Source organism: Trichechus manatus, unplaced genomic scaffold (assembly GCF_000243295.1).
Source record: "Trichechus manatus latirostris isolate Lorelei unplaced genomic scaffold, TriManLat1.0 scaffold00002, whole genome shotgun sequence".
In the NCBI taxonomy this organism is placed as follows: Eukaryota; Metazoa; Chordata; class Mammalia; order Sirenia; family Trichechidae; genus Trichechus; species Trichechus manatus.
The window spans coordinates 2915122-2930244 of NW_004443938.1; the positions used below are offsets into that span (position 1 = coordinate 2915122).

The window sequence follows — 15123 nt, forward strand, 5'->3', positions numbered from 1 at the left end:
GCCAGGCTTCTGCCAGACTCTTCCGCTGTACCCTCCCAAGATCATCACACACGGCCACTAACTGGGGCACTTCTCCCCATCCACCCTTGCAGTCACATTACTTGAACAGCAGCTAACAAAACAGCTCTCCTGCCTGCCCTCCCTCCCTCCTTTCCCTCCCTCCCTCTCCGGCCTCTTTCTCTCTGCCTCCTGCTCCCCTCTGTCCTTCCCTCCTCCTCCCCTCTGTCCTTCCCTCCTGCTCCCCTCTGTCCTTCCCTCCTCCTCCCCTCTGTCCTTCCCTCCCACCCTCTCTCTTTCCTACTCCTGTCCTCTCTCTCTCGGAACACACTGGTTCTTCTGGGTTAGGGAGAGGGGCTGATGTTTAAATTTTAGGGGAGAGGAAGGGTATGAAAACAGCCTCTCCTTTCTTTAGTCCAATTTCTCACTTAAAACTTAGCCTGGGAATGGGTTATTTTTGAAAATGAGCCCCTAGTAAATGAAATGAATCCCAGATATTGAATGTTTTCCTGAGTATAAATTAAAAAATAGTATATTAAACTTCTTAACATAATTTCTATCAATTCAGAAACTGGTACATAAAGCATGGAGCCTGCTCCCACTATTCTGCAGTGAGTTTGTTAGTGGTCCAGTCGTAAGCAATCGTATGAGGTGAGCGTTACCTTCGGGAGTGTGGTAGTTGTAGCAGGCAAAGTGGCTCCTTCTCCCTGGGTGGACGCATGCACAGGACCCAGGTGAAGGCAGCGCCAGCAGGAGAGAGACCGTGCAGAACACGCGCAGGAGGGGAAAGAAAAGACAGGAACGTGTGAAACTGCAGTGAGATAACACGCAGACTCAACTTTACAGGGTGAAAGTGCGTTCAAAACTGAGGGCCGAGACTAGAGTGCTCCAAGTCAGTGAGTGTCCTAGAACCAGCGGCGAACTGTTAGAGGAAACACCAGGACGACAGGTGAGTCACCAAGCAAGGGCAGGGGCAGCGGTCAGTCACAAAGTCACCACCCACTCTGCGGATTTCTTCTGTTAAAGAGCACACTGAAATCCAAAGCAAAACACACCACCACCTGTGCACCCCACTCCTCTAAAGACAGTGGAAACATGCGCCCACATCTCAAAACCCTCTGGTCCCAAGCTAGCTTCACCTGGTCCCACAGCCGACAAGGTGTGCGGTGGAAATACAGGACTGATCGCTCACAGCCATCAACACGCGTGAACATCGCGTTCTCCCACGAGGAACACCCACCTCACTCAGCATGCTGACAGTCCTCAGCTAGTTACAAGGAAAACTTCAAGAGACGGCAGGGCCTGGTAAAGAGAGCATGGCTTTGGCGCAAGAGCCTCTTGGCACAGCATTCGGGTATGCCACCGAGCCCGTGTCTCACCCCAAGACAGTGCATTACTGGGTTCAGCTGTAAAAGACGAGCACGGCCGCGATGACAAACGGGCACACACGAGAACACCAGCAGCCGACCCAGAGGAGACGCAGTCAACGTCCCTTCTTCTCTTTCCCTCTGAACCAGGGGAGCGGGGCCTGCATGACCAAGCTGGGGAAGCGCCGTCCACGGCATCCTGACCACCCACCCATGCTGCACCCTTGACTGGCTGTGACTTCACTCCACCTGCAGGGACACAGCCACACCCTCAGCAAGGGTGCCACACCTGTAGACCAGGGTCTCACACTAGGCTCTCCTGCAGGGACCTCACAGGACACCACCTTGCAGCAATGACAAACTCTATGACGTCTGCACTGCTCTCACTGATCTCTCTGTATTTACAGTCCATCCGAGCTCTGGAGTGGGGAACAAATGGCTCCATTACACAAACCCCAAGCGTCACGTGTACACTGTTACCGACGCAGGTAACACACGCCCTTACTCTCCTCCTGACTGCTTCCGGGACTCAGGGGGCCCGCCTCCTCTGCCCCAAGCCCCCTTCCCATTCTCTTAGCCTTGCGATTCTGAACTCAGCTCAGAGTCTCCTGCTGCTGGGTTAGTCCTCCCCCCATGCCTTTCCACACCCCCAGGGTCTCCCCTGACAGATATTTACTAAGTGCCCATTACGTGCCAGGCACAGGGACGAAGGACACACCGTGCCTGCCCTCTAGGATTTCTCGGGTCGGAACACAACAGGGCGTAACTGTTACCCAGGTGTCATATACACGAGCACCTCCTCTGTGTGTGTGACACAAGTTTTCGTGAAACAGTACTTTTCCTCACTGATGTTACTGTCACTGTGGTGGATACTATTACCCTCTGTTGAGCCTGTCACCCCTGATAGGGAAGACAGGGCTCTCAGTCACAGGAACACAGACTGAGCGCTGAGGGATGCTGTGAGACATGTGGGTGGGGGCCGTGCAGCATCAGCACCCAGACCCCGTGGTGTGGAGGATGAAAAGTGAGGGATCCTGCAGGAAGGGGGAGCCACCGTGAGATGTGAAGAAGGAGCAGGGTCCCTGGCAAGGAGGAAGAGGAGGACACTAACTGCAGGCAGAGGACAGCACACAGAGACCCAGAGGGAGGAAGAAACGCTGCTAACAGAGTACAGAGTGGTAGGGAGTGAAGAACAGCCAACTGCGCCTGAGGAGAGGCCACATGGTGAAGGCCCCCACCCCAGAACGGAGTCTGGGCTCTCCTCGAGTGTGAGGAGGTGAAGCAGGTCTTCAGAGGGATCGCTGTGGCTGGAAAAGGAGCATCTGACTGAGGGGCACCAAAGGGGCTCGGTGGTAGGGCACCAAGGGGGGTTCAGTGAGGGGCACCAGGGGGGCTCGGTGGTGGGGTGCTGGGGGGGCTCAGTGAGGAGGCGCCAGGGGGCTCGGTGGTGAGGCGCCAGGGGGGGTTGGTGAGGGACACAGAGGGGGCTCGGTGGTGCGGCTGAGCTGGAGGAGCACCAAAGGGCACACAGGTCTGGGAGGTGCTGGACAGACACAGAAGTGAGAGGCCCTGCCTCAGCTTGAACAATGGAGGAGGAGGGCATGTTCACTAACACATGAACAGAAGAAAAAAGAGGGTTTTTTGTTTTTTTTGTTTGATTGCTTGGGGCCCAGGCGAAGAAAAATGACTTCCGTTCTGACACACTGCATTTCAGGTGTTTGTGACCAACTGAAGCTACCCAGCAGGCAGCCAATGAACCGGAAAGAACACCTCAGGAGACAAGCCAGCACCCAAGAGACGCTCACTGGGTCTGGGCACACGCTGGCGCGGGGTCGTCTGAAGCAGGCACCGTCTCACTCGTCTCTGTACCCACTGCTTCACCCACAGGAGGCGCTCAATACCTGCTGGCACAGTAAGGCAGCAGAGCGCCGGGACACAGGAGGCGTATTACAAAGCACGTAACGTGTGTGCTGCCAACGTTTGGAGAGAAGTAGCACAGAACTACTATCTTCTAAGGCCTGTGATCTTCTCATGCCTACAGAACACCTCTAAACGTTTGATTACTTGAACGACTGCAAGTTGAAAGAAGCCGTCAAAACAGACATTCTCCCTAGAATATAAGTTCCCCGAGGTCCAGGCCTTTATCTGTTTTGTTGGTGTTGCATCTCCCAGGCCCAAAACAGCATCTGACATATAATAAGCACTCAATAAATATTTGTCAGATAAATGAAGGAAGTAACTCTCATCCTATCTCTGCCGACCACCAAATCAGCTCTCCATTTTTCAACTGAAAACTATTCTAAATCAATTTCTCTCTAGGCTAACACTCCTCAATCCTGAAAAAACCAGGTTTGGGGAAAACAGTCATTAGTTTAGAGCATTTCATGCAAAACTTTAAAGGCAGACCCCATAAGTAGAACAGGTCCTAAAAAATGTCTAAGTTGAAAAACAAATGGCCATCTCAGTGTGGCCAGGCATTACTGCAGACAACCAAGCACCCACGCTCTCCCACACGTTACAGACACAAAATAACCCTGGCACCCACCGTCTCCGGACTACGGGACTGCAAGTGAACCTTCCAGCCAGAAAACCGAGGGACAAAGTAACACTAACGTATTCTTCACAGAAAGCTAATCGACAAAACCCACCCTGAAACATAACAAGTTAAATATAAAACCTACCACCTACAGCACTTTATTTCCTGTACTGACAGAACAGGTAGGCCACACGTAATCATTATTTAACTATAACAACTTAATCAGCGGTGAGACGAAACCAACCTTCCACATAAAAATAAACACTCCAGAATCAAAAAAGAGGACAACAGTTCCTGTCCAAGGGACCCTAGGTCATCTACGCCACTGGTTCATGCTTCAGGTAACTTTTTCTACAATTACTAACTGGGCTGTAAAAACCGTTCAAGGTGGGACAGAAGGGTGAAATACTCTGTCCTTCACTATATTTTATAACACAAATCACATACTACTGTTTTAACCAAATAAATGAGAAATGAGGTAGTTTAGCTGAATAATCAATATGCCATATATATCATACATACATGCAAATACATACACTACATAGAGACGTGTGGTAAAAACATTTCTTTAAGAATGTCAATGTATGTCTCTACCTGATATTGAACTTATGACAATAGTTTCAGCTTATGAGAGATCTACAATTAAAAACTATTTAGAGGACTCACATGAAAATAAAATTAGCCTATTATAATTTAAAAACCAAATAAATACTCTCCTCTGACTAAGAGACACTGTTCATACCTTAAACAAGGGTATGAATATATATACATACATAAAATCTGTCCCAAGAGAAGTACATTCCAGTTTGTCACTTTTACTAGATTTTTTTACGAAGGTTATTTTGGAAAAAAAGTTTTTAAGGGAGCAGATAATTTAAAACTCCCCTAAAATCTCTCTCCACTCATTTTTTTCAACTTTGTTTCAACTTTTTTCCATGAGAACTTCATTTTTATGCATGAATGTATGCCTCACGTGACCCTAGAGTTTTTTTTTTCTTAAGTAAATGGCATCATATGAAGTTTTTTTTTTTTTTAAATGGTCTAAAATACGTTAAGTCAACCAACACAAAGGCATTTAAACAAAATCCACTAGAGAGCACAAACACAGCTAAATAATACACCTTTACACCACTGAGGCCGGAATGACCTCATTTCTCACCTGGGCTTAGTTCTACCAAGTAGGGCAGCTTCTCGGGAGGGAGCGAGGAGCCGTAGGCAGATCCGTCGGCCCTCTCCTTCCCTTTGAGTGGCTTCCCATCCACCTGTTTTTTGGTTTTCTTTGGGATGTGGTCTGGTGGCCTCCTCTTCAACTGGAAGACTAAAATCCCTAGAAAGGAACATGGAGAATCACCACCCGCTCGCATTATCCAGCATGGCCAGTTCAGAGGCAGTGAGCTACGCACAGACTTAGCAAGATGACGCCATGTCTCCCGAGGAACAATGTACCCACCGTTCACTTTTACTCAGTACAGGAAAGAGTAGTCTCTTGATGTGTTCTGAAAAACTCTAGCAAGAAATCTCCAAAGATGATTTTAAATTAGCAATTACTCAAGCATGTTATATGCCTGAAAAATAACATCAGTTTAAGAATAAGTGAATGTCTTATTTGGTAAACAACCCTTTGATCAATGACTATATAAATATGCACACGTACAGTCATGTGCCACATAACGTCCATTCAGGCAATGTCCCACCACGTATACCTCCGTGGTCCCATAAGGGTTTTTTTAAAGAGAAAGCAGCTCTCCCTTTGCCATTTCCTCCTAGTGGTTTTAAAGACCCCAAGCCCCCAGAATGAATGCACGGCGCAGCTCCAGGGCACACCCCAATCCCTGCAGCGCCTCCCCTTCCTCACCTGGCTTCATGCACCCCCCCCAGCAGCCGTGCAGCCTTCCACTCCCCATGCAGGGCAGCGTCTGCCCAGGCTCCGCCATCCCTGCCACGGGCAGGGCCCAGGGCACTCGTGGGGTCTCAGTTCTGGCGGCACGTGATCGGGAAGCGGCTACACCATCAGCACAGCAGCAGGGCTGCCAACATCAGCCGTGCTCTGGGCATCCACACACCCACTCGTAGCAGGCACCTCTGCGCGCCCTCCCTGCCCAGATGTGCACAAAGTCCTGATCCAGCTGTCACGAAGCCCCCTTCCCTCCACCCAGCTGCATACCCGGCAACGCCGGCCTCTTGTATCCAGCTCCCATAAGGTTTTAATATAGCAGGCTTTATGGGGATTGAACTACGGATTGTACAGGGACTGTCTGTACATAACATGGTGTTTGCACAAGGTCCAAATCGCAAGACATCCTACTTCACAGAATGTATTGTGGACGTTCAGTGATGTATACTTGTATATACAAAAATACATTTTTAGTTAACCTGATTTTTATTTAGTTCAACTGAATTAGTTCAGAATTCAAAGCAATTTGACTTTAACTGAATAAAGTTTAACTTCACACTGTCCATAAAAAGTACTAAAAAAGTATCAAGGAGGCTAGTAATTTGCTTACTGAGAACAGCCCTTCTTTTCTTGTACTTTAAAACCACCCATCCAAATCCAAGCATTGAGGTGATTACTGGTGATAAACTTGTATGTCTTTATTAATGCAAAGGCCTTCTACTGGACAAGAGTTAGCTCATGGTATGAATTTGAAAGTAAGAAAACTGTATTTCGGCAAAAACAACCTTCTCTACTCTGAGGTTGTCTGAATAGTGAAAATTCTGAATCCGTTATCTGAAATGACTAACCCACTGAGAAGTCTCTAGGTCCGTCGACTGTTTTCCCTGTCGCAACAAATCTGTCCAAAGACTGCCGGTTCACCTAGTTCTTATGGAAAGTCTTCTATTGCTGACAGCTAGCAATGACCTTCCAGTTCCTGCCACAGGACCAACAGTCTGGCCTTTCAAGAGACACGGTCCTCTGACAGCAGCGTTACAGCCTGCCCAGGATCCACCCTCAAGACTAAGATAGCACTGAGTGGCCGAAGGACAAGGGCACCACATCAGAGCCATTCAGCATGTCAGTGAAGGAGGCAGAGCACGACATAAAGCACCATCAAAAAATAACTTCCTGCACACAGCTACATCCTCTAGAAGTAAACTAAACGACTGGTGTATCATATCACACAGAGATTTAACAGATCACAGGAGAAGTAACCCTTTAAGAAATACAATAGCTCTTCACCTTTGTCACTGGGCCATTCCCGGAAGATTTGCAGGGGACACTCATCGTCATCAAGGATAATTTCTTTAGCACCTTTTTCATCAGAATGTTGGGATCCAGGAGGAAGCATAACCTAAAAGAAAACATATTAACTGTGAATATCACATTTAAAAAGTAAATTAGCGAGTATTTAAAGGAAAGAATACCATTTTTGAATGAATAAAAAATAGTCACTGAAGAATTAAACCGAGCAAGCACTGTCCAAAAGTCTCTTTAATTTCCAATTAAAAGGTGAGTCACCTGCCTCCCTGCCCCTCCCCATAGTAATAGGAGTATTTTTAGAAACTTTGAAACAGAAAGACAATGTGGTACCATTGACTTGTGAGTAATTTCTTAAGGGAAAATAGTGTCATTATTGCAATCTCAATCTCTGTAGTCCCTAACTCACCTTTTCAATTCAAACAACGGAGTTTCATATAATGTAAGACCTCTTATGTTAACAACTATCATATAACAACAGAATACTTTCCTTTTTCTTGTAGATAGTCTATCTTTAAATTTTAATCGGATCATTTAGATGTATTACAGAATTATTTGTTTATTCAAAAAATGTTTTTAAGCATCTATTTTAAGACAGTGTGTTCAAAATACTCTTAGGAACTCTGATTCTGTATTTCTCTTTACCGTATGTTTTTCCACAGTTAAATAGTCTTTGGAATCATCCATGAACGCCTGCAGTCAACGGAAGAGAAGGAGCGGCCACGGTGTAACCATCTCACCTACTCCGTGGACTTTCCGCCCACCTTCATTCTGAATGCTGACAGTAACCAAAACCGTTCGCTGGGCACACTGCTGGGCACTGTGCTCACAGCCTCAGCGGGGACACAGAGGGAAGAGGACTGGGTCTTTGCTTACACTGCCGCCTCAGAGTACTCGACTTTTTATAGCAGTCTCACCAATTCTCAGTGTAAAGAACTCCTGTCATAAAATGCATCATTACCCATGGACCTGATCATACCACAGGCCCTTACTGCATAAAGCCCAGCACTACAGCATGCTCTTCCCTGAGCCATACTTAAATGCCAGGTAGAAAACGCACCACAATGTCCTCTCTCTTGCAAGTATTTTTTCTTCAGAAAGAAGGCAAAATTATCTAGACTATGCACTCTTTCAACCCTACCCTACCCCAACAAGAAAAAGTATGGCAGAATTTCAGCTACAACACTTTATCTGTTGACCAGGTTATGTGTGCCATCAAGTCGATTCCAACTCATAGTGACCCTGTAGGACAGGGTAGAATTGCCCTATAGGGTTTCCAAGGCTGTAATCTTTAAGGAAGCTGACTGCCACATCTTTCTCCAGTGGAATGGCAGGTGGGTTCGAATTGCCGACCTTTCAGTTAGCAGCCACGTGCTTAATCACTGTGCCACCAGGGGTCCTACAATGAAATTAGCTGTATTATACACCTACTCCTCACTTACCAACTATCTCATTAGCTGACATTTCGCATTTACAACAATAGCTGAACAATCTACTATCTGACTACTCTGCGCTGTAACGACGTATGTCCGGCAGTAACGAATGCCGAGGTGTGAGGCGAGAGTAGCGCTGGCTGTGATGGTTCAGGTTCTGCACCAGCTTGGCTGGGCCATGATTCTCAGTGGTTTGGCAGTTATCTAATGATGTAGTCGGCAGTTATGCAATGATGTAATCATTCTCATTTTATGATCTGATACAGCCATCCTCTATTTTCCCAAAATGACCAGGTCTTTGAAACATTGTATCAATTAAGTGAAGAGTGGGTATATTCTTTGGATTCCAAATAACATAAGACTCACTGTAAAAAATATTCCAACAATACAGAAAAACATAAGGAGGAAAGTTAAGAAAAAAAAAACTGTAAGGTAACTGTTTTTGTGATCATGTTCTCATAATTATCCTTAGACACTCATTTTATATAAGGAAGTTCATATCTTAAACGTACGTGGTACTTTAGAAGGCTCTTTTTCCTCTCTTTACCTGGGTAGTTGACAACCTAGTGTGTATCCTCCCTGCAGACACACCTTTCTCTATGCTCGTGTATACATGCAGCATTCTGTTTTGGGTTTTATTTTGTTTACGATGGGGGGTTTTTCCAAAAGCTGGATATTGTATAAAATTTCTATATTTCCAAGTCAAGTTCTATAGCTCTCACGCACAATGTTCCATAGCAACACGGTATTCAATGGCACAGACATCCCTTTAGTGATGGGCATTTCATGTGCTTCCTGTTTATTGCCACAACAATAAATATTGCAAAAAGGAAATCCTTAGAGAAATACACTTAGGAATTTACTGGCTATTTATTGGTTTATTTTACATGTTGTAACTAATATTCACCATCATATCTCTGACGGATATGTTTGAATGGCTATTGTCTTTTCTTTAATTTTAGGTATTACTTCCACTCCAAAATGACTGCTGTCTAGGATAGCTGCACTGCTCTTTCAGACTCTTCCTTCCCCATCATCCTTGGAACTACCTTCTCCTGGGCCAGGTTCTGGAAACCGTGGTAGCATACTGATTGAGTGCTACGGCTGCTAACCAAAAGGTCGGCAGTTCGAATCCACCAGGTGCTCCTTGGAAACTCTAGGGGGCAGTTCTACTCTGTCCTGTACATTGCTATGAGTTGGAATCGACTCCACAGCAACAGATACGAGTGCCAGGTTCTAGTCCTAGATCCTCTATCTTTCTCTTTCTTGGCCTCTCCCATCATATTGCTGGAGTATGTCGCCCAGTAGCTTTCTGAGAAGGGACACATGGGAGGTAAATTCATGAAGACTACGTATGTTTTAAAATGCCTTTACTCCACCTAACACTTGACTGACAGTTTGAACTGAAAATCATCTTCACTCTGTGAAAGCGCTGCTTCATTGTACTCCAGACTCCACTGTTACTGCTGAAATGATGGGCACCAATCTTATTCTCAACTCTTTACACGTGACTTCAATGTCTCTCTCTAGGGCATTAACCCATCTTTACCTTTAGTTTTCTGCAATTTCAAATAATATGCTTTAGTCTGAATCTTTTACAAAGTAACTCTACCATCATTCCAGCAAGCCTTTTCAACCTAGAAAGGCCAATCCTTTGGTTCTGGGAGCTTTTACGGTAGTACTTCTTGGTAGCTTCCACCCTTCATTTCTTGTTGCTTTCTGTCTGGTCCTCCTAATAGTTAATGTTTGGATACCCTACACTGATAATCTAAATTTCTTATCTTTTCTGTTTTACTTCCTTTTCTTTCTGTTCTACATTCTGATAAATTCCCTTAACTTTATCTTCCACCCCTCCTACTGGCATTTCCCCCTTTATCTCTTATTTATTTATATAGTTTTACATTTCCAACAGCTCTTTTTCTAAATGTTCCTTTTCAAGGCATTCTAGTCTCATTTCATGGATGCAACATCCCTCTTATCTGAGTATCTCTGTTTTTTGGAGACCCATCTGCTGTCTACATTGTCTCTCTTAGCTCCAGGTTCTTTTATCTATTTGTGTTGGTCTTTCATTTTAAAGGGTTTTCTCAAATGTCTGTTGGACCCTGTCCACTCATATTTGATAGTGAGTCATAAAAAAGCTGAGTGTAAGCCTGAATGTATCTATGGGCAAGGATGACTGTTGGCGGGCCTCACAGTGGGACTACTGGACCAGAACCTCCAAAGGTCAGTATACAGACGTTATCTTCTTTGGTCAGCAAGTTCTCCTGGGAGGACTCCTTCAACCTAGCTGTCAGTGTTCTGGGTGCAGACTCACACTTAATCCTCCTGTTTTCAGTAAAGATCTCTCGCCACCTCTGCTCTGCTGGTATCCCCAAACCCAAGGCCTCCCTTGTTCAATCCCCCGTTCAGCTGGGGAGGGTGGACGTGGTGATTGAAATGGGAAAGGGGATTGGGCGGGGGGATATATTTTTGCTCATAAAAATCTTCAACTAAATTTTCTGTTTCAGGCTAACTTTCAATACTGCCTTAGAAAGTACCTAAAGCCTCTAATTGCTGTGTCTTCCTGGGGTTCTGATATAGGCACTTTGTTCTTGACCTCCTCTCTACAAGCTTTCTCGGGTCTAGTAAGTTAAACATCACTCAATTACATCTTCAAAATTTCATTGACAACTCTGAATTCTTGTCATCTCTTCTCCCAATCTCTTTTTTTGTGGGCTTACAGAATTTTTTTTTATTCATTTATTGTCATTTTTGATGGGGAAAAATCTGTTTTCTCATCTGTTTTCAGCTGAAAATTGAGCTACATTCATAAAACTAAGCATCTACCAGATAACTTTTTCCAACTGATTATAACGTCTTAGATTTTTAGCAAGAAAATACCATGAAATTCAAGCAAGTCCTTTTATTTAATTTCATCTATCTCTTACAAAAGAAGTACAAGAATTCTACACTAAAAAAACTAAAAACATTGCTGAGAGAACTTAAAGATCTAAATAAACAGACATACTATGTTCATAGGTGGAAAGACTGAATATTGTTAGGATAAGAAGTTTTTCTAAATTTATCTATAGATTCAATGCAAACTCCATCATAATTCCAGCAGACTTTTTTGTAAAAACTGATGAGGTGAATCTAAAATTTACATAGGAGTGCAAACAATCTAAAATAAACAAAGCAGTTTTTAAAGATAAAAGCAAAGAACAAAGTCAGGACTTACTTTACATGATTTTAAGGCTTGTTATAAATTTACAGTAATCAAGACAGCTTGGTATTGCCAAAAAGGCATATAGAGCACTTGTATTTTGGTAGTTTCTTAAAAAGTTATACACACACCTATCAAGTGATTGAGCCATTATACATCCGGGTATTTACCCAAGACAACACGTGTACGTTCTTTGCAACTGTAGTGTAAAAGCCCCAAACTAGAGACAACCCAAATGCCCATCAACAGGCAAATGGATTAACAAGTTGTGATATATGCATACAGCGAAATACTAATCAACAACAAAAAGAAGCAACTATTGATGCACATACCATGGATGATTCTCAAAATCAATATGCTGATTGAAAGAAGGCAGGAAAAAGAGAGTACATACTGTATGATTCTATTTATGTAAAAAGTCTAGAAAATGCAAACTAATCTATAGTGACAGAAAGCAGACCAGCGATTGCCTGGGGACGGGAGATGAAGGGAGTGATGAGACACAAAGACGCATGAAGAAACTTTTGAAGATGATGGAAATGTTCATTGTGTACACCGAGGCAACAGTATACTTTAAACGTGTAGTTTGTTATACTTTAATTACACCTCAATAATTTCAGGGAAGAAAAGCATTAAAACAAGTAATCACCCTGTTTCATTATTCAATAATCACTTGCTAAGATGAAAGAAACAGGGGCATCTTTTAAAAAAAAATGTATTGTCAACTGACATTCTGCCAGGGAAATACTGGCTATAAAGAAATTAGTATATACTTGATTGACTTAGAGGTCAAGAATTTTCCAAGCAGTTTTTTTACTCCGACTAGAAACTCTCATTTTACTAAGTGTTCTCAAATCATTTCAGAAACATAAAATTTCATTTTATTTCTTTAGTACTAGGGTCAAAAATATATTCTTTACCTCTAAAAACTACGGATGACTATTGAACACATCAACCAGATGCTGGGCATTATGAACAGCAAACTGTAATTTATTTAAAAGTTGAATCTTCATGATATACCAAACCCAACGCCGTCAAGTCGATTCCAACTCACATCAACCTTACTTAAGACAGACAAGAACTGCCCCATAAGGTTTCCAAGGCTGTAACCTTTATGAGGAAACCCTGGTGGCGTAGTGGTTAAGAGCTCGGCTGCTAAGCAAAAGGTTGGCAGTTTGAATCCACCAGGTGCTACTTGGAAACCCTATGGGGCAGTTCTACTCTGTCCTATAGGGTCACTGTGAGTCAGAATGGACTCGACGGCAATGGGTTTGGTTTGTTTGGTTTTAATCTTTATGAAAGCAGACTGCCACATCTTTCTCCTGTGGAGTGGCTGGTGAGTTTGAACCACCAACCTTCTGGTTAGCAGCCTAGCACTTAACCACTACACCACCAAAGCTCCTTCTTCATGATATAGCTTAGTAAAAAACTACAAGAAAACTATCATTAAAATAGATCTTATGAAAAAAGTTATCTGTATACGCAAAGTAAGAGTTGGAAGGATCGACATCAAAATACTAAGAGTGATCATCCTTCAGTAGTAGAACAATGGGTGATTTTTCTTTTCTTCAATTTCCTTTTTTATACTTTCCTAATTTTGTAACAATGAACACGTTCTACATTCGTAATGGATGGGAGATTGCTGTTTTTTATACAGATTTAACATATGGTTTCAGATCATCAGATTTGAAATAATACAATGGTGACAAAATCTGCGTATCTTTAAACTTGATTTAAAGACTCTCTTTCCATCTCAATGCAAAATCCTACTACATTTAATATTGGTAAGAAGTGCTGATTAGATAAAAGCATTTACCCGGGCGATGCAGTAATCCTTAGGACTCTCTTTCTCCAGACCATACTTCTCTAAAGCTTCAACCACAGCAAAGTCTGCAGTATCGGTAGTCGACAGGAGGATTGTCTTGTAGGGAATATTTGGTTTTAAACTATCTGCATAAATTCTCAGTGTTCCACCTGAAAAAACATTTTGACATTTTTGAACACAAATTTCTTTTATGTCAATAATAACAACAACTAACATTTACAATCACTTAAGAGTGCGTAAGTTCCAAACGCAGTGAGTACAAAGAATCTGTACAAGAATTCTATTTGCATTTCCTGTTAGAAGACGTACACTAGCAGTGACTTTTTGATCTAGTGATTCTCTGTACAGTGAATAGTCCTGTGTGCCAAAGACTGTTTCTGGTCGTCTCAGGTCACAGTAGTTTTTTTAACAAAGATGCACATATTTACTCTACAGGTGAAGAACAGAAAAAGCAATGAACTCTAGATCTTTCTCCTAGCGCTACTCTTTCTCCAAGCGTGCTTTTCCATTTCCTTACTGATAAACTTTTTATATCCCCATTTTCCCCATTTTTTTCAACTTTCTGAAATAGAAGTTTAAAATCCAGATCAACTTAGTAATAACTGCACAAAATAAGTCAATTTGAAAAACGCTGGGCTCGGAAGTAGGAGATCTCAGGTGCTACAATACAAAGATTTTCTATAAGGTATTTGCCACCAAACACTGGGCTCTACCTGTCTTCCAGGCTGCATACTCGAATGTCATTCCTAGAAGTGAACTCATTTGGGAAAAAACAATCGATTAGAGCACAGCAATTTGGAAATCCTGAGGTTTTCTTGTTTGTTTGTATGTTTCCTTTTAATGAAATTCTATATATATGTTACATTGTCATTTTTGATGTCACAGTTTGCTTTCTGCTTACGGTCTAAGGTTTACAAGCCTAGAAATCATGAGGCTACAGGAACCAGGCAGAGGGAGGAAGTTAAGCTGGGCTCCAAGTCTCCTCTCATACAGTGCAACCTTGCCTAAGCTTTCTAACCTCTCTAACCCTCAATTTTCTCACCTGTAAATTAAAACGGCGAGATTAAAAGATCTTGAAGCAAGTTCTAAATGTCCATGATTCCTTGGCTCTTTTTTAATTCTAAAGCAGTTATTCTGGGTACTCATAATTTCTCACATTCTTTTTTTCAATGCCACAAGTCTGCCACAAGCCGCATTCTGATAGCTTAACTCACACTGATGTAAGTTTGGCTTCTACGGAGTCAAGGAGGCCCACAGCAGTCACAGTGCAGACCCACAAGCCAGGTCCGTGACACTGGGCTGTCCCTGTGTGTTCGCCTCGGGCGGGCACGCATGTACGCAACACCCCACTGCTCCTGCACTGAGGACACAGCAGTAAACACGGCAGACACTGTCCCCACCCTCACACTGCCCCTCCCCCACGCCCTTACACCCCCACACACACCGCACCCCCCCCGCCCTCAGACGGTGTCCCTGCCCTCTGACAGGCATCCCTGCCCTCAGCCCTCAGACTGCGTCCCTGTCCTCAGACATCATCCCTGCCCTCAGCCCTCAGACTGTGTCCCTG

General features: G+C 43.7%; 1 protein-coding gene across 1 annotated transcript in view; it reads right to left on the reverse strand.

The window, feature by feature from the left end:
• The window catches only part of AFDN (afadin, adherens junction formation factor), a 119870-nt gene that overhangs the window by 81686 nt on the left and 23061 nt on the right, over positions 1 to 15123 (reverse strand). Inside the window, exons 5-7 of the mRNA XM_023728482.1 lie at positions 13548 to 13705; positions 7079 to 7190; positions 5060 to 5227 (exon numbers count right to left, since the gene is read on the reverse strand). Coding sequence (XP_023584250.1) covers positions 5060 to 5227; positions 7079 to 7190; positions 13548 to 13705 — 438 coding nt within the window. The remainder of the gene's footprint in view (positions 1 to 5059; positions 5228 to 7078; positions 7191 to 13547; positions 13706 to 15123) is intronic.